The sequence below is a fragment of the Cervus elaphus genome, chromosome 1 (genome assembly GCF_910594005.1).
Source record: "Cervus elaphus chromosome 1, mCerEla1.1, whole genome shotgun sequence".
Taxonomy (NCBI): Eukaryota; Metazoa; Chordata; class Mammalia; order Artiodactyla; family Cervidae; genus Cervus; species Cervus elaphus.
In genome coordinates, this window is record NC_057815.1 from 64,913,676 (window position 1) to 64,940,247 (window position 26,572).

Genomic DNA, 26,572 nt, shown 5'->3' on the forward strand with positions numbered 1-26,572 from the left:
TCAGAATCAGAATGAAATAAAGGAACTTCATATTTTCCAAAGCACTTCAATAATATCTTCTTGGATCTTCACTACAATTAATGAATTACATGATATAATACAAATAAAAGTACTATAAAAATATAAAGTAGTAGTATTTTTCTTACGATCCTAAGAAAAGGCCCTGTGTAAAAAAGAACAATTAACACAAAGAAAATGTAGAACAAGAAAGAATAAATAATTTATCCAACGTGACACAGTAAACAAGAGGTGGAGCTTCCTCTTCAGCTGTCATGCAGCTCACTTTACACTCTGTGACACGTATGTAAAGCCCAAAAAATTGCTTTAACTTTGACAATAAGTTGTGCTTTTACTAAAGATCACAAAAAGGTGGTATGTCTTATCAAGGTCCTCACAGATTCCATTAGATGGGCTAGATGGCTGCAAAGTATCCTGCTGATAACATTGGAAAAATGGCCCAATACTCTCTATTTTCCCTCTATAAAACAGGTCAAGTTTTGCTTTTTGTCTTTCTTTTTTTTTAAAATAAAAACCTAGAAAACATATTACAACCCCTTTTCAAGGTTGGGTATCAATATGTGCTTAATCGCTCAGATATGTCCAACTCTTTACGACCCCATGGACTATAGCCTGCCAGGCTCCTATGTCTATGGGGATTCTCCAGGCAAGAATGCTGGAGTGGGTTGCCATGCCCTCCTCCAAGGTATCAATATCACTCACTACTTTAGAAATTCTTTGCAAATAAACTGTCTTGTAAGAAAGCTAACTAGATCACTGGCTGCCTGGAGCCAAGGATAAAGTATGTATGTGTAGGAGTGATGGATGATTAATACAAAGGAAACACATTGGTGTGGCAATGTTCTATGGCTTGACTGGTGTGATTACACAAGTATATAATCATCAAACTATACTTCAAGTGTCTATACTTTAAAATAAGTAAAAATTATACACATTATATTGATCATAAAAGTGGAAAAAAACAGTTGTTAGAAACATACACAGTGAGCTATCTTATTATAACTATGAGATTTTCAGTTCTGATTTCCAGGACTCTAGGACTTTCAATCACAAAGCATACCTTGTTTCCACCTTGATCCACATATCGAGCTGTGTTGTTATATACTCTCAGCATTGGTACAAGACCATTGGAATTGCCATTAGTCTGAAAAAGAAAACAGGATAAAGGCATCTAGAGGAGCAAGAGGGGGTCAGCAATGAAAAGAAGAAAATGGGTCAACAGCAGGAAAATTACTCTCTCCCAGTCTAGCTTCATCTGCTCCCTATCTCTACCTCTGCTTTGAAAACATAATGCCCAACATAAAATAAAACTGTGGAATAAATTACAAATATGTACAACATTATTTCATGGCATCTCTAGCTTACGATAAGAAATAACAACTAGGGGGAGGGGAAAAAAAAAAAAAGAAATAACAACTATTAAGTCAAACGAATCCAAAATCAGGATAGCTGAATTTAAACCCCCATACTTTCAAAAGGTCATCATATAATGAAATACTTTGGGTAGAGTAAAAACCCTACTACAGTATATTTTTCCCAAAAGAATTCAAGGTGATTTATAGTAAGAATTATATGCAGTGGATAAATTAAGACAATAAGGCAAATGGAGATTCTCCAATAAATAAATTCTAGAATGAAGATGAGATACCTATCAAATTTTTAAAATAATCATTCTAACCCAAGGCAAGCCTTTAAGCAGCCTAGAAAGATAATGAACACCACATAACAGAATGGTTTTCTTCTGGACTCTCTTTCTGTAGGGTGAGATATTTTCTTCACCTTATAGAGGAGACAAACTCAGAGAAGTAAAATAACTTGCACTAGGCCACACTACTAGTAATTAGTAGAGACAGGATTTAAATCCAGGTCTTACTCAAAATCATTACTTTTTTTTCTTTTGTTTTTTAAATTGAAGTATGGTTGATTTACAATATTGTTATTAGTTTCAGGTATACAGCATAATGATTCAGTATTTTATACTGAATGTGATTTCAGCCTATTATAGTCCATTATACATTATTACAATATAATGGGTATAATTCCCTATTTTATACAGTATATCCTTGCTGCTTAAATATTTTATATATAGTAGTTTATATATTAGTTAATGCCATATCCCTAATTTGTCACTCCCTGCTTCCCTGACCATTTGATAACCACAAGTTTGTCTTCTTTATCTGTGAGTCTGTTTCTGTCATGCATACACATCCATCTGCATTATTTTTAAGATTCCACCCAAAACCATGATCTTGACTCCCAGTCAACAGTGAGCTAAAAGAGCTGAAATTTACTTCATAAAGTATTAATGATTAAGCTTGAATCCTGGCTCTATCACATATTAAATGACTAATCTATGGAAGAAATTTAACTTTATAAGCTTCAGCTTCCTCACTTGTAAAATGAAGACAACAGTGACCATACTCACAAAGTTACTGTAAGGAGTAAAGTTTACTGTGTTTGTAATATCTATCTATCTCATAAGGTTGTAGTAATTCACATAAAACTTTTATAACATTTAGCATATAGTAAGCAATGAATAATAAAAGCTGTTAATATTATTATTATTGCTAAAGTAAATCAGAATTCCAAAATCTGAGCTAAAAAAGACCGTAGAGCCCATCTAATCAACCTCTAATAAGATAGAAGTAGTGAAATCACTCATTCTAAGTTGCACAGCCAGCTAGTAATTAACAGAGATCCAGTTCTCCCACGCTCCCACAAATGCCCTCTCAACCACAACCCTGGTTGTTTATGGACTTGAATCCCTCTAGCCCACATATTTTTAGTCACACAACAGCAGCTTACCCCAGCAATGTAGCTGCCAGTAGCTCGAATACAACTCACAGCAACACCAATTCCGCCAGCGGACTTGGAAATCAATGCACACTGCTTTAGAGTGTCATAAATGCCTTCAATGCTATCATCTTTCATACTCAGAAGGAAACAGCTACAGGGGGAAAAAGTCACAACTCAGCAAGGAAATGAAGGAGAGTCAAAAAACAACTATATAATTCAAAGAGAGTAAGTTAGGCAAATAAATGATCTCAAACTTACAATTTTTTTTTAGAAGAAAAAAAAATTTTTTTTTAATGTTTTTAGAAGGAAAAAGAACCAAAATCTTCACTGGATATGACACAATAAAACATATCAACATACACTGTTTTAAAATCATCTTTCCGTCTACCCTAGATGCTGAGTCTACATAAAAGTCTTAGGGATAGGTAAAAATATTAGCTTACCTATTCACCAGATTACAAATGTGACATTATAACATTTTCTGATGTAAATTCCTAAGCATACTTAACATCTTTTCAAGCCAAGAAAAGTTCAGTTCAGTTCAGTTCAGTCGCTCAGTCGTGTCTGACTCTTTGCGACCCCATGAATCACAGCACGCCAGGCCTCCCTGTTCATTACCAACTCCTGGAGATTACTCAAACTCATGTCCATCAAGTCGGTGATGCCATCCAGCCATCTCATCCTCTGTTGTCCCCTTCTCCTCCTGCCCCCAATCCCTCCCAGCAGCAGGGTCTTTTCCAATGAGTCAACTCTTCGCATGAGGTGGCCAAAGTATTGGAGTTTCAGCTTCAGCATCAGTCCTTCCAATGAACACCCAGGACTGATTTCCTTTAGGATGGACTGATTGGATCTCCTTGCAGTCCAACGGACTCTCAAGAGTCTTCTCCAACACCACAGTTCAAAAGCATCATGAAATAAAAAACCACCAAACCAATAATGAACCAAATTTGATATGTCCATCAAAATTTAGCTCCCTTACAGTCTTTTTTGAAGACAATCCATCTACCTGTGATTTGAATCTCATCCTCCAACTCCAGGACCCTTATTCTACCAATGATCCCTTTTACCAACTTTAATATTCATCCAAACAAATAGACTTTATCTTTTGACTTTTTCTATTGAATATTCAGACATTCAGAAATAATAGAGAATTTATAACATATACTTTGTACTTACCATCTGCCCCAAGAAATTTGATGCTACAAATATAACCTAATATATAATATATATATAACAAATATATGCTGTTTCCATGCTTTCTACGTTCCTTTAGCATTTACATATGTTCCACATTTTAAAAAAATTTCTGGTTTCATACTATCTTTCTGCAACCCGCTTTTATTTAACTCAGTATTGTTTTAGAGAGTCATTCCTACTGATACATATAGGAATAGTTTGCTGTAAGGTATTCCATTGTATGAATATACCAATATCCATTTGCCTGCTGGGGGACATTTAGATTATTTCCAACTTGTTTGCTATTCTAAACAATGCTCTTGTGGAAGTTTTTAAACATATCTCCTTGTGTTTATATCTAAGGATTGTCTATAGGGTGTAAACTTAGGAAAGGAATTTGAGTCAAAAGATATGCATGTCTTCTACTTTACTAAAGATTCTCCAAAGTGAATGGATAAGTATACTCTATCAATCAATGCATGAGCATGCCCACATGCTTACCAATACTTAGTTCATCAGCCTTTTAACTTGTATCAATCTGTTGGTATGAAATATCTCATTATGATGTTAACTTTCACTTTCTTAATTAAAAGCAAAGTTTATCATCATCTCATTTGTTTATCGACCAATCAGTTTCTTCTACAAATTAGCCCATGTTTCTACTTGGTTTTGTGTCTTTTTCTTATAATCTCTCAACAGTTAACATACATTGCAAGTTTCCTCTCACTGTCTGAAACCTTTTCCACTGTATTTGGTTTGCTGAAGTTTAAAGTTTTAATATAGTCAATTTTTCCTTTATGTTGTCTGCTTATTATATCTATTTTAAGAAACTCCTCTGAGGTCATATATATACTATCAAGATGTAGGTTGATAGTTATGACATCTGAAACTCACTGTCAAATGACTTAGCCAAAAATATTTTTAATTTTCAAGACAAAAATAAAAAATACATGTATATGACAAAATATCAGTAATTTTTAAAATCTAGGCATAAGTGGGTGTATGAGTGAAGTTCACTCCTTTTCTTCAAATTTTTCTGAATGTTTGAAATTCATATTAAAAAGCTGGGGAGGAAAATATTTATTTTCTCTACATGTTCTTCTAAAAGATTTTACTGTCATATTTACATTTTTCTCTTGAATTTATTTCTGTATATGACATGAAGAAAGGAAATCTAATTATACATTTCCCTATAGGATAACCAATTTTCCTAGCACTGTTTTCCCAATGAAATACAATGATATCTATTATTCATCAAGTTCTCATATAATCCACAAAGTAGGGTATTTACTCTAGGATAGATAAACATAGCTTTATAGTAGTCTTGAATCTAGCAGGACTTTTTCTTCAAAACTATCTTGCTATTTATATTAATTTCTTGTGGCTGCCCTAACAAATGTCACTAACTTGGTGGCTTAAAATAGAAATTAATTCTCTCACAGCTTAGGAGGTAGGAAGCTCAGCATCAGTTTCACTGGGCCAAAGTCCTTCAGAGGCTCTAGTGGAGAACATTCCTAAAGGAGCCAGCTTCTGGGCTCCTTTGCTTATAGCTACCTCCCTCCAATTTGTCTCTATCTACACACTGCCTTCTTTTCTTCTGTATGTCTTGTATTTCCCTTAGCCTCTGTCTTATAAGGATATTTTTTATTAGATTCAGGGCCCACATGAATAATTTGGGATAATCTCCCTATGTCAAGATCTTTCTTGGAAGGGGAAAATGACAACCTACTCCAATATTCTTGCCTGGAAAATACCATGGACAGAGAAGCTTGGTGGGCCACAGTCCATGGATTTGCAAAAGTGTCAGAAACAACTATCTGACTAAATAACAACATGGATTTGTCAGTTTCTGTTATGTGGATACTCTAAGCTAAATAATTAAAAGCATTATTTGAAAATTAGATCTTTCTTAATCATACCTGAAAGACTGTTTTTCCTTATAAGGTAACATTTGTAAATTTCAGGGATTAGGATCTGGTGTATTTGAGCATTAGGTTACTCTTAGCCATTTGCTCCTCCATATAAATTTTGGAATCTGCATGTTAAAATTCTGACTGGAATTACACTGAATCTGTAGATTAACTTGGGAAAAACTGACATTGTTATTAAATCCATTTACGAATATATGATCACTCTTGATTTGTTTTATAACATCCTTCAATTACGTTTTAGAATTTTTTCCTTAAAAGCCTTACACACCTTTCAATAGATTTATTCCTGAGTACCTTCCAGTATTATACATTTTAAAATTTAAATCTTCTTTTTTTGGTTTTGTTTTTTAGTTGCTGTGTCCAACTCTTTTGCAACCCCATGGACTGTAGCCCACCAGGCTCCTCTGTCCATGGGATTTCACAGGCAAGAACAGTAGAATGGATTGCCATATCCTTCTTCAGATCTTCCCAACACAGGGATTGAACACACGTCCTCTGTATTGGCAGGCGAATTCTTTACCACTGAGTCACCAGAGAAGCTCCTTAAATTTTCTAGCAGCTAAAGTACAAAAATTCAATAAATTAATTTTTGTTGAATTTATATCCAGATATTCTACTGAAGGGCTTCCCTGGTATCTCAGATGGTAAAGAATCTGCCTGCAATGCGGGAGACCCAGGTTTGATCCCTGGGTCGGGACGATCCCCTGGAAAAGGGAATGGCTACCCACTCCAGTATTTTTGCCTGGAGAATTCCATGGACAGAAGAGCCTAGCAGGCTATAGTACACGGGGCTGCAAACAGTTGGACACAACTGAGCAATTCACACACACACACATTCTGCTGAAATCCTTTTACCTCTAATAACTTGTCTGTAGATGCTCTTAAGGAATCATTAGTTTCATTCCCTCATTTCCAACCATTTTTTTCTTATCTTACAATTACAATGCTGGCTCAGGCCTCCACTACAAAGCTAAAAACAGAGGTCCAACAGATCTAAGTTTTTAGTGGATATCTTTTACCAAAGAAAGGAAGTTATTTTCTACATCTATTTTGCTATTTTTTTAATGAAAGTACTAAATAACATAAAATGTTAGGGCAGTGAATTACATTAATACACTTTTTGATGTTAGCATATCCTTGAATTCCTGAGATAACCCAACTTGCTTAGGGTGTATTAGCTTTTTTCTTTTTTAATAAACTACTGGACTCTGTTCCACTGTTTCCTTTCTCAGAAAATGACACCATAATAAATCTGTTACTTTACCCATAACTCAGGAACCACTCTTGACTCATATTCAAATCACCAATTCTATCAATTTTACCTCCCAAATCTCTTGAATCAGTCTACTTCTCTCAATCTCTACTTTCACTTCCCTAACCCAAAATACCATACTCTCTCATACAGACTACTATTAGAATCCTCTAATTATTATCAGAAAATACTTTATTGAGATATAATTCACATACCATACAATTTCCCATTTAAAGTGTACAGCTGATGGGTTTTAGTATATTTACAGAGTTGTACAACCATCACCAGAAACAAGCTTAAAATTTCACTACTGGCATTTGTCTCTCATCAATTTATTTACCACAATGCAATAAGAGTTTTCCAGAAAGTAAATCTCATTTAATGATTAAATGTTTATCAAATTAATTTTTATGTGATGAACTATCTAGTTTCTTCAGGTCAAGGTTTATTTCCCGAGTCAAAAGCGTTTTAGAATGTTAAAAGCGACTATAGATGACACATACCTAGAAAGCTGTGGGCGGTTGGTACCAGCATTGAACAGAGTGGGAGAGGCATGGGTAAACCACTTCTCAGAAAGAAGGTTGTATGTTTCAATAGCAGCATCAATATCTTCTTTGTGAATCCCCACAGATACCCTCATCAACATGTGCTGTGGTCTTTCAGCCACTAAAAACAAGAGAAATTTTTCACATGAAAACTAGGCTGAGATATGTACTTGGGCATAAAAAAAGGAACAACAAAAGACAATTTAAAAAATTTTATACCAATAAGCAGCAAAATTATTCATAAACTAAACCTAAAGTTTAAAGTGTTAGTTAGAGTTTAAATAGAAATGTTAAGACAAACAGCTTAAAGTTCTATTTTCAATATAATGAACAGAAAATATAACACACAAACACATTCATGTCTCACCCTTTCCATTGATCTTCAACAAATAGGATCGCTCCAGTGTCTAGAAAAAGCAAAACAACTGAAAAGCTTCCAGAGCGTAGTTTTTAAAGACATAGTAGATATATCATTCACAATATGCAACTATTTAAATCTACTCAGTCTTTAAAATAATCTTAAATGACAAGAACATCATATTTAGATTTACTAGTTTTAGCTTAGAACATTATCAATTCACTATTTTTTCGGAAAAGAATGCCTAAAAATTTCTGGAAAAAGCCAACTCTACATTAATATGTATAATGTTCATAGCAGAAGTTGTGGTATTCATTATATCATAATGGTTCATATCATTAACATTTATAAAATGCTTATAACAGGCTAGGTACTGACCAAAGCAACATATACACACTCACTTAAACTTCAAGAGCATTTGATATTGAAATTTTATTATTATCCCCATTCTAAAGATGAGAAAACTGAAGGACAAAGGGATTAAGCACCTTGCTAATAAGAAATGAAGCGATGATTTGAACCTAGGTGGTCTGACATCAGCATTCACATTCTCAATCACCCATAACACTGTTTATCAACACAAAAGTACCTAGAAAACCACTTGGCACATAGTAGGAATTCAATAAATAGTTGTTGCATAAACAGAATAATATTGAATCATTCTGGCAAATTACCTGCATAACTCCACAGGTATCCAGAAATACCATTTGGAAAATTTGAAAACTGCAAATGAATAAGCTATTTTTCCTTAATTCAAACAATCACCACTATCCTAACCCCACTAATCCCTCAGGACCATCCCAACTCCCAACAAATTACTACCTTTATAATTATATCACTAAAACATAAACAAAAACCTATATTTCCTAATTGAAGAAGGAATTCCCACTTATTTGAAACCCATTATTTACCTTAAAGCCAAAGTAATTATAAGAGAAATCTCGGTCATAGATAATTGCAGAATTCAGGCGCTGATGAAGGTTTAAAAAAAAAAAAAACAAACCCATAATTAAGATAATTACACTTATTTTCACAAAATTTGTTACCTTTCAGCCCTGATTTCAGAACTAAAATTGTTACAGGATACAAGAGATAACACTAAGTATTTTTGTTGTAGAATAGAAATCCATGCCTAATGTTAAGGAAAAAAATTATATAAATTGAGTATCCTAACTAGGTTTAAAAACACATACATTAAAAGACTAGACGAAAACATATAAGTTGTACATAAGTAAAAACATAAATGTGACTTTCCAAACTTTCCCTATTGTGTTTACAGTATCTACAAAAAGGGAAAGAATATGAGTATAAAAGGGACTATATTATCATCCTAAAACAGGTTTTTAGATTAGCTGTTAATCCAAAAGTATTGGAGCCATATAAATACTAATACATATCTTTATTTTCCATTTTAAACTGTACATAAAATTTATGATAAACAATTACATTAATTCTAAGGCTAATCAAATCCATAGTCCTTTAACTGATTTTAAACAAAATATTACTGTGACAGTGATGTTTTAAAGCAGAACTGGCCATTGCTACAGAGCTTGTGTAGGCTATAAAGCCATTTAAAGGAAAACAAAGCAATTAGGTACAAATAAGCATTTTGGATAGAAGAACATAGAGCCAATTTTTCAAAATACTATCAATGTTTCCATATAAGGATCCATGTCCAAGGACTAGAAAAATCTATACAAAATTCCTCTCTTTCTCTTAAACCTTTAAGGGCATCTTTGTTGCCAAGGCACGTAGGGGCTTTGCATGACTAATGGAGAACTGAGAAACTCGATTATCAAAATGTATATTTTAGATACAGGTTTTTTTATATCATTTATTTTTGTTTCTCACCTGTCTTCAAGATTATACACACAAATACACAAACAACTCACTCAGTTTTCTCTCAGTCTCTTTAATATCAGATACATATTTAGAGATAGCCAACTAATCACTCTATTACCTACAGTTAAAACTGATTTCTAATCTGTGCAGATATGCATGGTAAATAAATTCTGTGTGCAAAAGGGCTGGCTGGATCTACCCATCTTTCCCTCTGTCCTTTGGGATGTAGTTAAGAAAGGAATTGAAACACAAATGGATAATCTTTAAGTTGCTGAGCAAGAAGATCTTCCAAAATTTAACCTGAGCAATCTTTTTGGAAGTCAGTTTGGCAATGTCTACCAAAATTTTGAATGCACATACTTTTTAGCTCAGCAATTCCACTTAAGGGATTTACCTCACCAATATACTCATCTATGAGCAATGTACTACCATATGAGAATACTGACTGCAGCGATAAATAGAAAACAAATATTCATCACTAAAGCAATTCTTACATATATATAATGATGATATGGCTATAGGATAGAATGCTATGCAGGTGTTAGAAAGAATAAGGTAAATTCATAAATGCTAATAAAGAACTATCTCTAAGATATACCTGTAAGTGAAAAAATATTAGAAAGAATAGTATGCACAGTACATTACCACTAAAAGGAAAAATAAATGCACACACACCATGTGTTACAGAACAATTCTGGGAAAAATGCATTTTAAAATGACAAAGTGATATTCTTTCTAGACAAGAAAACCGGGATTCAAAGAAGGAGAATTACTTTTTACCTCTATCTCTTATCATAGTGTTTAAATTTTTAAAAATGTGTTCATTGCCTTAAAAAAACACCCTATAAAAATTTTTTCACCATGAAAGTATTATACATACATCTTTATTTGCCAAAACAATATCCAGTGTTGACTTGGCCACCATGGGAGAGTGTTTGCCATTGTGTGGGTTTATATAGTTGAACAGGTCTTCCATTACATCTAAAAACAAAACAACAGAAAATTAAAATACCAAAATCACTTAACAGCAAATTCAATCTTCAGGTTAACAATTTAAAACACTGGTTCTCAACTGTCTTTCATCCGAACTCACCTTAGTACCTAGCAAAGAGAGTGCTCAATGGACAAATACATGTTATATAAATATACACAGAAACTTACATAAGTAAAATAAGGAAACCCTTAAAGAAATAACTTTCTAGAGTTGGAGTAAGCATATGCTCTTATAGTTTGAAAAAGACTGCCAGATGATTCTCACACCTTACCCCATTAAGGACTTTTTAGGTGAAAATAAAGAAAAGCATAAATTATAATCTCAAGTTTTCTTTTACCCTAACAAAACAGAAACTCAACCTAAAATTCAAAATCTATCATCTCAAGGATTTTACTTCTACAAATGCACATTGAGTAATAAGCTCTCTCTCTTTCAGACATCATAGCAGATATTTGGTCCTCTGCGTTTATATATAATACAGACACATACAAAGCTGGCATTCTGACACTGACTTGAATCCATAGATCAATTTTGGAAGATCTGATAGCTTTACTCTTACAAATCTACTGAAGAGGGAGATATAATGCTTAAAGTCCCACATAAAAGATCTGGAATTGAGAGCCAAAAGATTTCTACTCTCAGTCTACCAGCTGACTTCTTACATATCCCTTTTTATATACTTAACAAATTATTTAACCTTCTTTTGCCCACATTCTCTGAACTGTAAAATGGGAGTGATGACTAATGGTGACAAAAGACTGATTGTAACATTTTGTTTAACCTAGGAATTATCAATAAATATTATTTTTTTCCAACCACGCCACCACCAAGCATCTAAAGAGGGGCTTCAAAAAACAAAAAAATAGAGAACAAAAAGATAAAGAAAAGTTTTCATTGACCTTTCCACGCAGCAGATGAGCTGCATGGAGAAACAGGAAGTTCTAGTCTCCCTCTGCCACCAACTTGCACAGTTCCCTTTTTCAAACAAGATGTAACTTTTCTTTCGATACTCAAGGTTTCATTCTAGTTCACTTATACATTTTCTGAAAATACTAAATTCTTTCTTTTTCTTCTAGACTTACCACTGAATACTTTCTTGGTTTCTTTGTGCAAGTTAGAGACGGCAATCCTTGCTGCCAGGATGGCATAGTCAGGGTGCTTAGTAGTCAAGGTTGCAGCTGTCTCAGCAGCCAAAGTATCCAGTTCCACAGTAGTGACCCCACTGTATAAGCCTTGGATTACTTTCATGGTGATCTGAGCCTATAAAAGCAAAGCTAAGAATTACTTGTGCTTTTCCAGGAACCAACATCTTCCTTAAAAGAGCAATGAAGAAAACAATCAAATTTATATAAAAATAAAAGACAATTTCCTTTTATGAAAAATCATCTTTCAGAATTGTACACTGTGGAAAATTTAGTAATGAGACTTCATAAGTGAATAGAGCTGCCAGAAAATGCATACTACATATACAATGAAGCGTCCAAAGAAAGAAGGAAGGAAAGAGGGAGGGAGGGGGGAGGGAGAGAAGAGAGGGGAGAGAGGCAGGGAGTGGGCAAGGGAGCAAGGAGTGAAAAAAAAGAAGGAAGTTAGTTTTAAAATCTAAGTAGAGCTTCACAAAGATTAACAGACACATAGGGAAACAGCTGAAAACAGACCAATTTTTCTGTAAGTATTTTCCCATCTTTCATTCAAATTTTCTGTATGTAATCATTGTTCAGGCCATATACTTACCTATTTTCCCCCAATTATTCCTAAGGACAAGTACAGGAAAGCAAACAAATCAAACTTTAATCAGTCTAGTGAAAGGAAATGAAACTGTAAGTTAGAATTGGGACTGAGCCGTTAGATAATTTAATGGCTACTCTTTAACACCTCCCTGGTGTGAATGGCTTCCCTGGTAGCTCAGACAATAAAGAATCTGCCTGCAATGCAGGTTCCATCCCTGGCTCAGGAAGATCCCCTGGAGAAAGGCATGGCAACCCACTCCAGTATTCTTGCCTGGAGAATTCCATGGACAGAGGAGCCTCGTGGGCTACAGTCCGTGGTGTCACAAAGAGTCGGACATGACCGAACGCCTTTCACTTCACTTCACTTAACACTTCACAAAATATCTCAACTTTCATAATCTTCTCTGACATTTCACAATTACCTGTGAGATGGGTATTATAATTATCACCACTTTACATGAGGAACCAGGTTACTGGGACTTGCCCAAGGTTTTTAATGTCTAAGTCTTCTGGCTCCATATTCCATTCAACCTCACTACATTTCATTGTTTTCAAGACCATACTGTAAGAGGCACCCCTTTTTAAAATACACAATGCCCAAGTCAAGAAAGACAAATTCTAAGTTGTGTTACTGCTGTTCAGTCACCCAGTTGTGTCCGGCTCTTTGCAACCCCATGAACTGCAGCACACCAATCTAAGTTGTATATATGTATGTATTTACTGAGTCTTAAAAAAAAACACAACAGATTAGGGAATTCCCTGAATGTCCAGTGGTTGGGACTCCGAGCTTCCACTGCAGGGGTTCAATACCTGATGGGAACTAAGGTCGCACAAGCTGTGTGGCTGCAAAGGTAAAAAAAATTAATCCAACAGAAAATGAATGCCATTTCCCAGTTGACCAAAGCATGCCCCTCTCAAAAAAACAAAAAAAAGTGTAATTACTAGTTTAAAATTTATCCCAATTACATGTTAGACCTAAACTCAAGTTTCTCCTGATCACTTTCTTCTCAGCAGGTAAGTCATGTTCAGTAAAAGAGTAGTGAAGTCTTCTATACACTTTCTGGTGCTACAAGGCAAGTAATCAGAACTCAGAATAAAACAACATCCATGTGCTAATAACCACTCCAGATTTAAAGCATCCAGATTTGTTCATCTATCCTAGAACGCTCATGTTGGCTCCAGCACCCTTGCACTCTGAAATGTTTGCAAGTGGCAACAGAACACCTAGGAGTCAAGATACCTAGTCAAGATACCAATATTCTTCTTCCTACACTCTCACTCATTTGTACAATCACCCCCCTTCTCTTTGAACCTTTCTTATCTATAAAACAAGGGAGATAAAATATGATCTCTCAGGTTTGTCCCAACTCTAATATTTTAGTATTCTAATTATTGTGTAGTATTCTAAATGTAAAAGGGAAATGATAATAAATATATCTTAAAGCTGTATAAAATTATTTTCTTTCAACTATTTGGTCAATTCAATATTTATCAAGCATCTAATTATGTATGTGTTAAGCATTGTGGATATCACAAGAACAAGATACAGACCTCCCCAACAATTCTAGGGAGGATAGGAACACATAAATTCTATACTAGGTGATTAAAGCTATGAGGCCAGTGCAAGTGCTACAGTAATACAGATGTTGTTGTTCAGTCGCTAAGTCATATCCAACTCTTTGCGACCCCATGAACTGCAGCGGGCCAGACATCCCTGTCCTTCACCATCTCCCAGAGTTTGCTCAAACTCATGTTCATTGAGTCAGTGACACCACCCAACAATCTCATCATTTGTTACCCCCTTCTCCTCCTGCCCTCAATCTTTCCCAGAATCAGGGTCTTTTCCAATGAGTCAGCTCTTAGAATCAAGTGGTCAAAGTATTGGAGCTTCAGTGTCAGCATCACTCCTTTCAATGACTATTCAGGGTAGTAATATAGATAAAATATCTAAATAAGGATGGGGCAATATGGGTTTTAAGAAAAAAGATTATTAGAGACTCTATTTAGTAAGATCATTTTGAAAGTCATGTGGAATCTGGATTGGAAGATGGCAAGGTGAGGAAGACCTGGAGGACATTTTAGAGACCACTACGGACAGCAGTCTAGATAAGAGATGCTGAAGATCTAGAGTAGAGGAGTTACAGAAGCTGAGGAGAAAAGCAGAGCAACTTGCTTATGGCTCTCCTGAATTTAAAGGTTGGCTGTGAACTCTATATTACTTTAATGTATCCCTTCTGTATGGATAACAAAAAAGCAAACTTCAAACCAACTTCTACCCAAATGACCACAATTTCAAACAGTTTTACGATAGATTTTTCCCTAATAAAATAAAATAAAAATAAAATAAATTTTTCCCTAACAAAGAAGCCCCTAACTGAAATGTTAATATCAAGTTTTCCTCTTTTCTCAGCTTTATAGTTCTCTGAGAAGTCAGAACTCACAGCACAGACCAAAATTTAGGGGAAAAAGTGAGTTTCTTGTTGCTTGTTGTCTTTTTGTTTTGCTTTTTTGCCATGCCACATGGCTTGTGGGATCTTAGTTCCCTAACTAGGAACTGAACCCAGGCCACAGCAGTGAAAAGCCCAGAGTCCTAATCACTGGATCGTCAGAGAATTCCCAGAATAAAAAAAGTTTTAAACAATAAATTCACATTTTTACATCCAAGGCTGTAAGAGAATACCAAACCAGAATATGTATATATAGCAAGAGAGTGAAGGGGAAAAGATAAGAGACAAGTAAATGGAATCACATGAAACAAGCAACCCAAGATATAAATCCTATTTACTTACAGGATCAACAAAGTCCATATTGAGTCCATAACAAAGCTTCTGGATTCGGGATGTAATTTTGTCGAACATAACTCGCTCTTGGCGGCCATCTAAAGAATCAAACCATACAATTCGTATTAGCACTTACTAACACAGCAATGCCACAGAATCAAACATAATCAGCATGTGAACTTTTTAAACTGGCCAAAATGAAATGCTATTTTGTAGATAAAAGACTCAGACCCCAAAGAGATTCATTGAGAGATTATATTTTCATCTTCAAAAAGGAGAGATTCTATACCGAGTCTTCCCTTACATTACATATCAGATGGATTCTTGCAATAAATTTCCCAAATGATCTGTTCTCCCCAACCCTTGTCCCAAATGACAGGCATAATTATTCTTTAAAACTTAAGTCAAAACCATGTCATTACTCCCCTCCCAAGAGTGGTTTATAATCTGTTTCAGAATCAAAGTCAAAATCATTATAATAGTCCACAGAATCCTATATAACCTGCCCTGGGAGCCCCCTCCCCCACGTCACCTCCTACTCTCCCACCTGACCCTGGCAACCCTGACTGCTTACTATGTATACCTCTATTAGATCTTTGCTCAATGTCAACTTCTCAATAAGGTTTTCCCCAATCACTCTATTTTAAATTGCAATGCCCCAAACACAGCCTTGCCCCTCTTACCCTCCTTCTATGCTTTATTTTTCTCCAGAGCACTTCTGATCATCTGACATGCTCTATAGTTCACCTAGGTATTTGTTTATTGTATGACTCTTTCACTCATTCACTAGAATATAATTTCCAAAAGGAAAAAGATTTTGTCATGACTTATTTATCAATGTATTTATTCCCCAGTGCCCAGACCAAAGCTCAAGGCCTAGCACATAGCAGGTACTCAAATAATTATTGAATGCTAAATGATTTCTAAACCTGTCTCCATCCTAACACCTTCATGATAAATACGGCTTACGTACTTTCCTAGAGTAATTAATGACTTGAATTTACTTCATACCATGTAAAGAAGTACTTCTTTCTACTTGTAACTCAAAACAATCTTCCAGGGGCAACCTCTCATTTTTTATTTTGGGGATATGGAAGCACATACATATGGATCTTATATAGTTAGTCCTTTCATGATTTGGACTTATATCCTATAGCTCTTTCTTCTTCCTAACAAAGTCCCGCTGGTCCAAGGACTTTCTCAAAAGTTTGATAAAGAATAATGAACAATAAGATACTGCTAGTAACCCATCATCAATAAAAGAAGTTAGTTTTTCTTAAATACTAATACATTAACTAAGATAGCCCTTCTCTTTCTGATTACCATTGTGATTCTCCTTTTCTAACAGACTCACATATGCATTGTTTAACTCTGGAATAGAGTAAATTAGCTGGCACACACCAGGACTGAGCCCTTAATGCTCTACTAACTGGTTAGGCAGATAGGTGACCACAAGGCAGTATTAGCAAACTGAAAATCTGCAGCTGTCAAATTAATCAGGAACTGACAGAAAGTACAAAAGCAACTCTCTAAATTCACACTGGGAAGGGAAGGAACACTAAAGGGCTAAAGGATCAGTAATCCACTGTTCTCTAGCCTATCATTTCACTTGATTATTTTTTTTCAACCCATAAACTGGTTTCATCATATCACTAATCCCTGCTTACTAATCCCTCCTCTTCTATCAAACAAGGCCTTCCTTAATTTGGTTCCACATCTCTTCTACTGATCCTTGTGAAATATCCTACATCCCAATAAGGCATCCCATTCCCACATCCATATAACTGCTTATACCTTACTCTGCCCAAAAATCCTTCCTCTGCCTTTCCATACATCTAACTCCTATTCACTCTCCAACTCTCACCACATCCATGAAACCTGCCCCAAACACTGTAACTCACATTGCCCTCTTCCTCCTGTGAAATCCTCTAGAACACTAATTGTCTGATTTCCTCCTGGGTATAAGCTGTCTTTTTAAATTCCTCTCTTCAGGGAGACTTTGCTAAAACTGTAAGACCAAGTATATGCCTCTTTGCAAGATACGAACTTTCTATTCCCTCTACCTACAAAGTTCAGCTCACATATCTTCACACAGCTGGCTCTTAGTATTATTCAGAGCTCAGTTGAAATGTCACCTCCTTACCTGAGGACCCAATCCAAGGTTACCTTCTCATTCATCTTTATCACATTACCCTGTTTTACCACCACCATTTCACAAACCACTATCTGGAATTAACTCATTCTTGTCACTCACACCAGAATGTGAACTCCAATGAGAAAAGGAATTTAGCTTGTTTTGTTCACTGCTGAATCCGTAGTACCTAACACAGTTCCCAGCATAAGAGATGCTTAATATAGTCAGTCCTCTCAATCCACATCCATAAACAGTATATGATCTGTAGTTGGCTGAAGCCCTGGATGGTGAACTGGAATTTGCACATGAAGAATCCACAGAGACTGAGGGATGACCATGAGACTTGAGCATACATGGATTTTGGTATCCACAGCAGGTCCTAGAACCAAATGCCCCATGGATACTGAGGAACGACTGTAAATACTTTCTGAATAATTGAAGGAATGGGCTGCTATAGCCTGTATTTTACATGTTAGAATTCTGATCATATTATGTTAATGTTTTCGTCTATTTTTCTCAATTGATTGTAAGATCTTTGAAAGCCAGAACTATTTCTGTCTACTCACCACTGTAACCTCAGTGCCGAGCACAGTAGTCATACAGATCGTAAAATAACACAGTGGGCTGTAAAGGGAATTAGGAAGGATGGGAAGGAAGAGGGAGAGGAAGGGAGAGAGAGGATCTGGAATAGAGGAGATTATCAGAGTGCAAATAGGTGCTTTAGAAAGTACTATTTTGCAAAGTTTGGTTCCGTTTTACGTAAATACTTACATATACATGTGTGTACTCAGTCATAATGGAAAATAATTTTTACTGTGGGTTACAACCCAAAGTTTTGAAAACGCTATACTGAATTCCGAAGCACACTTTACAGCTTGGCTACATTGCCTTTATTCCAATGGTTCTCAACTTTTAATCTTAACTTCCTTGAGCAATATGATGCTGTCCCACCAAGAATAACAAGATAGCAGATAAGAAAAATGCATCTACTATTCCCTTCTGTTATCTAACACTTTTCATATAGATTACTCCTATATCCCTAAGAGCCCTAAGATCATGGAAGATGGAGATGCCTTCTCCCTCTGCTATTAACCTCATGGTGCTTGGCAAGACATTGGTATATTCAGTTAAGTATTTTAAGTTTACTGCAGTTGCCCTCCTGAATAATTACACTACGATTAGAAAAAACTGCATGTGTTAGTCTGCTTCTATACTATCATTCCAAAAATAAGGGGAGGAGAGAATACCCTAAACAAATTAAAGATCAAAAATAAAATAAATCTACGTACAACTTTGTATATGAACAAGACTTGCTGAATGTTACTGGCAGTCTAGCAGCAAACCATCTGGATCAAATTATGTTCTCTGAAGGAATGAGAAACAAAATAAGACCTGCCTTTTATTGTAGATAGTACTTTTTAAACCACAGTATTTGAAAGTGGACCCAAAAGGTTAAAAATGCAACACAGAGGTGCTACCCACTCTAGAGATTTATGATCACAAGTTTATGATTCATCTGTTACAGATGTATCTTAAGAGCTTCTCATCTTTCCAGATCTTTTTCTAAAGGTCTAAAAAAACTGAATTGTCCCCCCTCACTTAAAGGAATCAACCAACAAAAGTGCACTATGTGTTTCGGTCTTTGGTCTCAACAGCTAAAATGGGAGACTAGAGAAATGTAGAGAATGATGTTTCAAAGATACTAATGACAAGAAGGGCCATAACTCTATCTCTAGGCTGTAAACCACCTAGTTACAACCAAATCAACTACCTTCCTACTTACAACACTTATCATATTCTATATCTTAAAGTATTAGGTTGGTACAAAAGTAGCTGCAGTTTCGGACTGTAAATTTTAAATCATTATAACTAGGCTCAAACACATCTTTATTAATCAAAATAGGAACCATTACAATCAACACATTTTTGGTAATGAGAAATAAGTTCCTTTATTCCTGTAGTGGAAAAGTCTGTGCTTTGGGATTCAACGAACTCTTGGAAAGCATTTTCTGCCTCCTCAGGTTGTGGAAGCGTTCTGCCTGAAAAAAGTTGTCAAGATGCTTTAAGAAGTGGTAGTCAGTTGGCGAGGGGTCAGGTAAAAATGGTGGATGAGGCAAAGCCTCATAGACCAATTCATTCAACTTTTGAAGTGTTGGTCGTGTGACATGCAGTCAGGCATTATAGTGAAGAAGAATTGGGCTCACTCTGTTGACCAATACCAGCTGCAGGTGTTGCAGTTTTGGGGGCATCTCATTCATTTGCTGAGCATACTTCTCAGATGTAATGGTTTCACCAAGATTCAGAAAGCTATAGTGCACCAGATCAGCAGCAGATCACCGAATAGTGACCATGACCATTTTCTGGTGCAAGTTTGGCTTTGGAGCGTCTTCTCTGTTCAACCACTGAGCTGGTCATCACCAGTTGCCGTAAAAAATCCACTTTTCATCACATTTCACAGTCTGATCGAGAAATGGTCATTGTTGTGTAGAATAAGAGAAGATGACACTTCAGAATGATTTTTTTTTTAATTTTTGGTCAGCTCAAGATTTGCTTCAAATGCCAAACGACAACAAAATGGCCAACTTTGAGTTCTTCAGCAACTTCTTGAGTGGTTGTCTAAGAGGATCAGCTTCGATGATGGCTCTCAATTGTCATCAACTTCCAATGGCTGACCACTACACTCATCTTCAAGGTTCTCTTTGCAAAACTTCTTTAACCACCACTGCACTGTACATTCATTAGCAGTTCCTGGGCCAAAAGCGTTGTTGATGTTGCAAGCTGTCTTTGCTGCTTTACAACCCATTTTGAACTAAAAAAAATCGCTCAAATTTTTGTCTAACATCATTTCTATAGTTTAAAAAACAGCAAATAATCCTCAGCAAAAAAAGCACAAAGTGAGAAATATGCATTAAAATGATGTATAACATAACCACATTTATTTAAGAATGTATTCCAATACTAAAACAGCAAAGTTCAAAAATGTAAAACCGCAATTACCTCTGCACCAACCTAATAATTATCTCATCCACTTTTGGAGCATCTATTCACTGGCAGGTTCAGTACTAAGTTTGGGCATAGAGTCCCCATCTTTGAAACACTCACAACCTAGTCAACAAAACAGTCAGTCAACCAGTATTTACTAAGTGCCTACAATTTTTAAATAACTTTAATGCTGTAACAGAGGCATATTCAATAGACTCAAAACTTGTTCCTATCTGTCCCATATGGTTCTCTGTTAAAGGTATGCTTTGCTCTTGTTTTTCCAACCTGATTATAAACTTTTTTCTTCCTGAGGCAAGTCTGTCTCCTCTTAACATTAATTTCACAGAATCAAGCAAAGGACTGACACAAAGGAAGTCCTCAGCAAGTCTAACGGAAGATGTGTCGAGGAAGAACACAAGGCTCTTCCCGGTCCCCACCCTGTCAGAAGATGTCTCGGCCACCCTACTCTAATTCCCTATCTCTTCCTATCAAAGGTAAAGCCAACTAGTCCCGATCCCAAACTCCTCTGGGACTACTCTTCCCAACAACGGAAACACGCAGCGACAACTCTGTGGAGATGTCTGTGTCTGAGACTGACTTTTTCACCCCACAAAAAGAGATCAGGAAGCTGGTAGGTGCCCGTGTAGAATGCAGAGCCCCTGATTACCTAGCTTCTCCCGGGCCTAGGCTAGGACAGGTGACCAAGCTTTTTTTATTGTTGTGACCAACAACAATAGAACTGTTGTTGGCTACGGGTTCGAAGTCCGGCATCACCAGCATCTAACTGGGTGACCGTGCAGTCCCGAAGCCTCTCTCTGCGCGAAACGCAGCTAATAACCCCTACCTCAGGGGCTCGCGGAGAGGAATAAAGTGCCGCCTGCAAAGTGCTGGGCGCACACAGTTACAACTCACTAAGGGAAAGGTGTTACTACTCTTTAGAAAAGCGGCTGGATGACAGAGTCGAGCGGTGCAGATTAACGCTCGGAGGGGAATTGGGTCAGACTGACCAAAGGGCAGGAGGCCAAGCAGCTGACAGGGCGGGAAACCGCTGCCGGTAGCGCGGGAAGCGGCAGAGGCGGGCGGGCGCGGCTAACTGCTGGGCGCGGCAGCCCGCGTCCCTCACCCGCCGCCCCCTCCCCGGCCTCTCACCTCGCTTGATCACATGCATCGCAGCTAGTAACTGAGGCTGTAAAAGATGCGACACGAGACTGCAGCTCTGAGGCTCCGGTGCGATCGAGAAGGTGGCCAAGCACGGAGGGTCAGGCTTGAAGGTTTGCTCGGGTGCAGGGCCTGGAATTAGGACCAGAGAGCACTTTCCTCCACAGAGCAGAGGAAGGCAATCCGAATCCCCTTCCCGCTCCCGCCAGCCGCGACGCAAAAGCAGCGCGACCAAGCTCGAGTGACGTCACGCGACGCAGCCAGCGCCGCGGCCGGTGAGCAGGGCTAGCGTAGCAGAATCGGCCTGGCCCCACAACCGCCATGTTGAGTGTGGGCAGGACCGGGGAAATGGCGCCTCTCCTACGGCACCGTTGGGAGTGAACGTGCCTGGCGGGAACGCATACATCCCGCCGCCATGTTGGATGTGGGCACAGCGGAATCCGGGGCCCAGCCCTCCAGGTCTTGCCCGGCCCGGTCTTGCCCCGCCCTTCTTGCCGGCAGTTCCCGCAGGGGTCGAGAAGGTTTTACTGCATTGGAAATAGCAAAACTCTAACCATCAACTTTTTCTTGTCTTGATGGTTGTTATATTATGATAACCCAAAACTGCCGTCTGAGGTGGGCTCTAGCCAGAGATACGTAGACGGAGGCTGGGAGCTCCAGACCCTTCTTAGGTGGGCCTGAGTCCGGTTGGGAGAGAGACTTGCTCTGCCAAGGAAGAGCCTTTGAATTTTATCCTGATAGAAATGGGAGCAAGCGTTCGCAGAGTTTGAGTGGGCAAGGCTATGATCCGTTTGCTTTTAGAATTATCAAGTGGGTGGTGGCAGAGATAGGGTCAGCAGTAAGGCCTTGGAGAGGTAGAATGGACAGGACTTGGTGACCAAACGTGGGGAGTAAGCATAGGTGAGACATGACACACATGTCTGATGTAGAACCTTCAGCTTTGGGCTAGGCAGACTAATTTTTATGAAATCTCATGTGGCATTCTCCACTGTAAAACCTTTCATTGGTTCCTTATTGCCATCAAGGTGATCCCAAGGTTCCCGTGAGGCATAGCAATACCTCAAAGATACTGGTGATTTGGTTCTCATAGGGACAGAGTAAAGGGACAAAATAGGTCATTAGTTAATCCCACTAGGGGATTGTAAGTAGAATAATTATGGGAGACCCCTATAAGTTAATGATTACTCAAGAAAGCAGACTTGCTTAGCAACAAAACCATGCAACACAAGCATGAGACATGTCCCCAAACAATAAAACAATGATGGCATGAGCCCCACATCCTGCCCCATGAGCTCAGTAAGTTAATGATCCGTAGGACATGCTCTCTGCACACATTAAAAAAAAAAAAAAATTATGGACCTAGCTTGACTGTGTTGGAAAACACTCCCCTGCTCAACTTGGAGGAGGAGCTAATGATGTCTACTCAAGAAAGACAAAGAAGTTCTTCTCCTCCCCGCTTTTCCTTTGATTATAACTGTAGCCCAGTAAATTATTGGGGCATGGCACCCCCCTCACCAGCTTGTAAGCCTCACAAGCATCCTATTCTAATAAATCACCTCTTATATATCACTTTGCCTCTTGCTGAGTTCTTTCTGCACTGAGACATAAAGCACCAGGAGTTCTAAAGAGCCCCCTGAAATGACACCAAATGGTTTCAGTTCCAGACCACTGCAATATAGCAAATATCATGCTAAAGCAAGTCACAAAATTTTTGGTTTCCCAGTGCATATAAAAGTTATGTTTACACTATACTGTAGTCTTTTATGTGTGCAATAGCATTGTCTAAAAAAAGTGCACAGTTTAATAAAAAAAATACATTTCTGCTAAAAAACATTAACCACCATCTAAGCCATCAGCAGTGGTAATATTTTTGCAGGTGGAAGGTTTGAACTACTGCAAGAATTACCAAATGTGACACAGAAACAGGAAGTGAGTAAATGCTGTTAGGAAAAAAATAAGACTCCCTTGCCACAAATCTTCAATTTGTAAAAAGTGCAATACTTGCAAAGTGCAATAAAATGAGATATGCCTATAATTCTAAAAGTCATAGGTGATCAGTGAAGCTATATGATAGGATCAAATAGCCTAGAGGTAGGGTTGCCAGGTTAAGCTAATAAAAATTTATCCCCAACATTTCATAGGACATAATTATATTTTTAAAGTTATTTGTCTAATATTCACATGTAACTGAGTATCCTGTATTTCATCTGGTAACCCCACCAGAGAGTTTTGGGTAAGGTATTAGAGTTTCATTTTCCCTTGGCAGAAGAGAAACGTCCCTTCATCCTATCTGCTATGCCACAGAGCACAGGGAACACAATGAGAGTCAAAGCCAGCAGAGGTTAAAATCTCCTACATGCTTTATTGGACTTCAGAGAGCCTTATGAAATAACACAGAAAAACCCATGTGAGGCTGTCCAGGGGGTACAAGGCAGTCTGCAGCCTAGAACCTCCTAAGACCAGCCCCAGGTGCCCCCACCCCAGGCCCAAAATAGGATCCCAGAGTAAAGATGGCAGGGAGTGGGGCAGAGGGAAAATACCTTTACAGCCATAGCAAAAACAGGTAAGGGAGAGAGTTGTCTAGAGGGTGGGAAGGGTGAGGGGGAAGCGGTCACACAGCCACCTTGACCTACACCAGCTTCCTCAGCCACCCTGTCCCTAAACCGGCTGTGTCCTTGAGCCTCTGGCCCAGGTTATGCAGTAACATGAACACGGGTCTGACAGGGGGAGTATGTGGTGCAGGCACTTGGGAAATTCAGGAGATTTCATTTTTCAATTTTAAAACGTCTTTTGGTTCAAATGTGACAACACTCTGCCCAACAGCTTCGGGGCCCCATTAGAGCCCTCTATCATAGCTGAGGCTCCTATGGTTGGGGAGCCGACTGTCCTGAGCCTTAGGAGTAATGATGCTTGGGGAGCATTTGGGCAGCATCTCTTACAGACAAACCCTCCTGCAGTGTGGGGCAGTGGGGATAAGAGAGAAGCAGGTGTGGGTGAGAGAAGAGAGAAAAGGTGACTGCCTTGTAGCCCACATCTCTGGCTCCTACTCATCCTCAGACTAGAAGCTGCTTCCAGTCTATCCCTGAGCCTAGCCTCTCTTCAAAACCCTAGTGACTTGCTCTCTGGGAACTGGTTTTACTCCCCCATGGACCCCTGGAGTCCTAGTAAGCTCCAACCCGAGGTTACCTCTGGCCCACCATACTTCCAGAGAACAAACCTCAAATATTAGGTCCTAGGCCCCAGTCTGGGGCAAAGAGAACCATCGTCAGTGTGGGGGGGGGGTGCAGAGGGTGGAAGAGATCTGAGGCACAGGTGTCAGAAGTTACTCCCCCTTTCTCCCCTGCTAGCTGCTAGGGGAAGGTGGGGAGTGGTGGGAGGGAGAAGCCTGAAAGCAGGAGATAGAGAGTAACAAGAAACCAAATCTCAAAACTGGGACAGCAGAGACACAGAAGCTGAACCCCAGAGGTGGAGCTGGGAGCTGAGGGGACAGCAACTAAGACATGCACTGAAGTGGAGAGGGAGTGCAGCAGCAGCCCATGGTTGGGAAGGAGGCAGGCCATGGTGGTCAGTTAATAAATAATGCTGAGGGACCCAAGGACGTGGGGGGCAGGTATGTACAGTGCCCAGCCCCCGGAGCCAGCCCCTCCCAGGCCCTGTGCTGGGAGCCAGGTATCTTGGAAGGGAGGGGAGGGGAAGCAGAAGACCAGGGAAGGACAAGTTGTCCCACCACTGCCATGCCCATCCTGCCTATTTCTTAAGAGGCTTCTTAAAGATTTTGAGGGGAAACTTCTTCCGGCCTGGGCTGGAGTCTGTCTCCTCGCCAATGGAGCCATTATCCTCCTCAGCCGCAGCCTTCTTGCCAGCCAGGTGGGGGATACGTGTATTTCGGCTAGCCTGGAGGGCTCGGCTGTCCCCAGCTGGAGATGGCGTGTCTGGGTCTGGGGGACTTGGGCTGTGAGAACGGGAAGAATCCAAATGTGGAGAACCACTAGGTAGGGCCGGGGAACTCAGCTCCATCAGGCTGTGGGCCTTGTCCAGCCCGTGGTTCAGCGCCAGCAGTGCTTTCTTGGCCAGGGCAGGGCTGTCAGGCAGTTTGTCCACCAGAGAGCCGGGGTGGGCCCCCTCAATCAGCCGGTGGCTGCCGTTGGAGGTCATGGCACTGAGAGCCTCATCTGCAGCACGGATCATCTGAGGAGGCTTGGGGGCCAGACGCTGGCGGTCACTCATGTGGAGGGAGGACTCCGAATCGGAATGGGTCAAATCCCTGCAAGACAGGTCAGAGAGGAAGAAAGAGACACACAGAGGGTGGGGGGCAGGGGGGAATTTGAAGAGGAGAGAGGGACCATGTAAGAAGACAAGAGCAGGGTAGGAAAATGGGGATGGAGAGAGGGGCAGGAGAGAGAAAATAGGGTGACCAGCAGGTGGGAAAGAGGGAAGAATGGGAAACAGAGGCAAGTTGACACGCACAGAGAGGAGGCAGGAATAGGGAATAGGATAGATTGGAGAAGAGATAAGGAGAAAAGAGTAATATGGGGCAGGGGGGGACATGGGGAGCAAAAGGAGAAGCAGGTAGAAATACAGAGGACCAAGGGAAAGAAAAGAGGGAAAAGTGATGGAGAGAAGAGATAAGAAGCAAAAACAAACGTCATTATACCATTAACTCTCTGGCTAAGGGCTTTCTAAGGTCTGGCTCCCACCCCTGATGAATAGCCAGGCCTTAAACCGATGCAGCCATAGGCTTCAGTGCTACAGGCATCCTCCTCAGCAAAATCTCTGCTTCCAGAGCTGGTTAGACTTCTCAGGACTCAACCCTAAGCTAACATACATAACTCCTGTCCCACCCGGGGACACATCCAGTCTGGGCCAGGCCCCGAGGAAC

The 26,572-nt window shown here is 38.9% G+C and overlaps 2 protein-coding genes and 1 long non-coding RNA gene across 6 annotated transcripts in view; 1 reads left to right on the forward strand and 2 right to left on the reverse strand.

Moving 5' to 3' along the window:
• The window catches only part of RRM1 (ribonucleotide reductase catalytic subunit M1), a 38,792-nt gene extending 16,807 nt beyond the window's left edge, over positions 1 to 21,985 (reverse strand). The window contains exons 1-9 of the mRNA XM_043905807.1: positions 21,685 to 21,985; positions 15,429 to 15,517; positions 11,995 to 12,172; positions 10,799 to 10,899; positions 8,988 to 9,047; positions 8,086 to 8,125; positions 7,677 to 7,839; positions 2,824 to 2,965; positions 1,079 to 1,162 (exon numbers count right to left, since the gene is read on the reverse strand). Of these exons, the coding sequence (XP_043761742.1) occupies positions 1,079 to 1,162; positions 2,824 to 2,965; positions 7,677 to 7,839; positions 8,086 to 8,125; positions 8,988 to 9,047; positions 10,799 to 10,899; positions 11,995 to 12,172; positions 15,429 to 15,517; positions 21,685 to 21,703 (876 nt within the window). The 5' untranslated portion in view covers positions 21,704 to 21,985. The remainder of the gene's footprint in view (positions 1 to 1,078; positions 1,163 to 2,823; positions 2,966 to 7,676; positions 7,840 to 8,085; positions 8,126 to 8,987; positions 9,048 to 10,798; positions 10,900 to 11,994; positions 12,173 to 15,428; positions 15,518 to 21,684) is intronic.
• Positions 185 to 20,567, forward strand: LOC122695945. Its single transcript, XR_006341675.1, has 3 exons — positions 185 to 197; positions 5,979 to 5,984; positions 20,433 to 20,567. It is a non-coding gene; the product is annotated as an uncharacterized LOC122695945 (long non-coding RNA).
• Positions 21,986 to 24,035: 2,050 nt separating the features above from the next.
• STIM1 (stromal interaction molecule 1) overlaps positions 24,036 to 26,572 on the reverse strand; it is a 200,748-nt gene continuing 198,211 nt past the window's right edge. For all 4 annotated transcript variants that reach the window (XM_043905812.1, XM_043905813.1, XM_043905814.1 and 1 more), the window contains one exon: positions 24,036 to 25,957. In XM_043905812.1, coding sequence (XP_043761747.1) covers positions 25,441 to 25,957 — 517 coding nt within the window. In that variant the 3' untranslated portion in view covers positions 24,036 to 25,440. The remainder of the gene's footprint in view (positions 25,958 to 26,572) is intronic.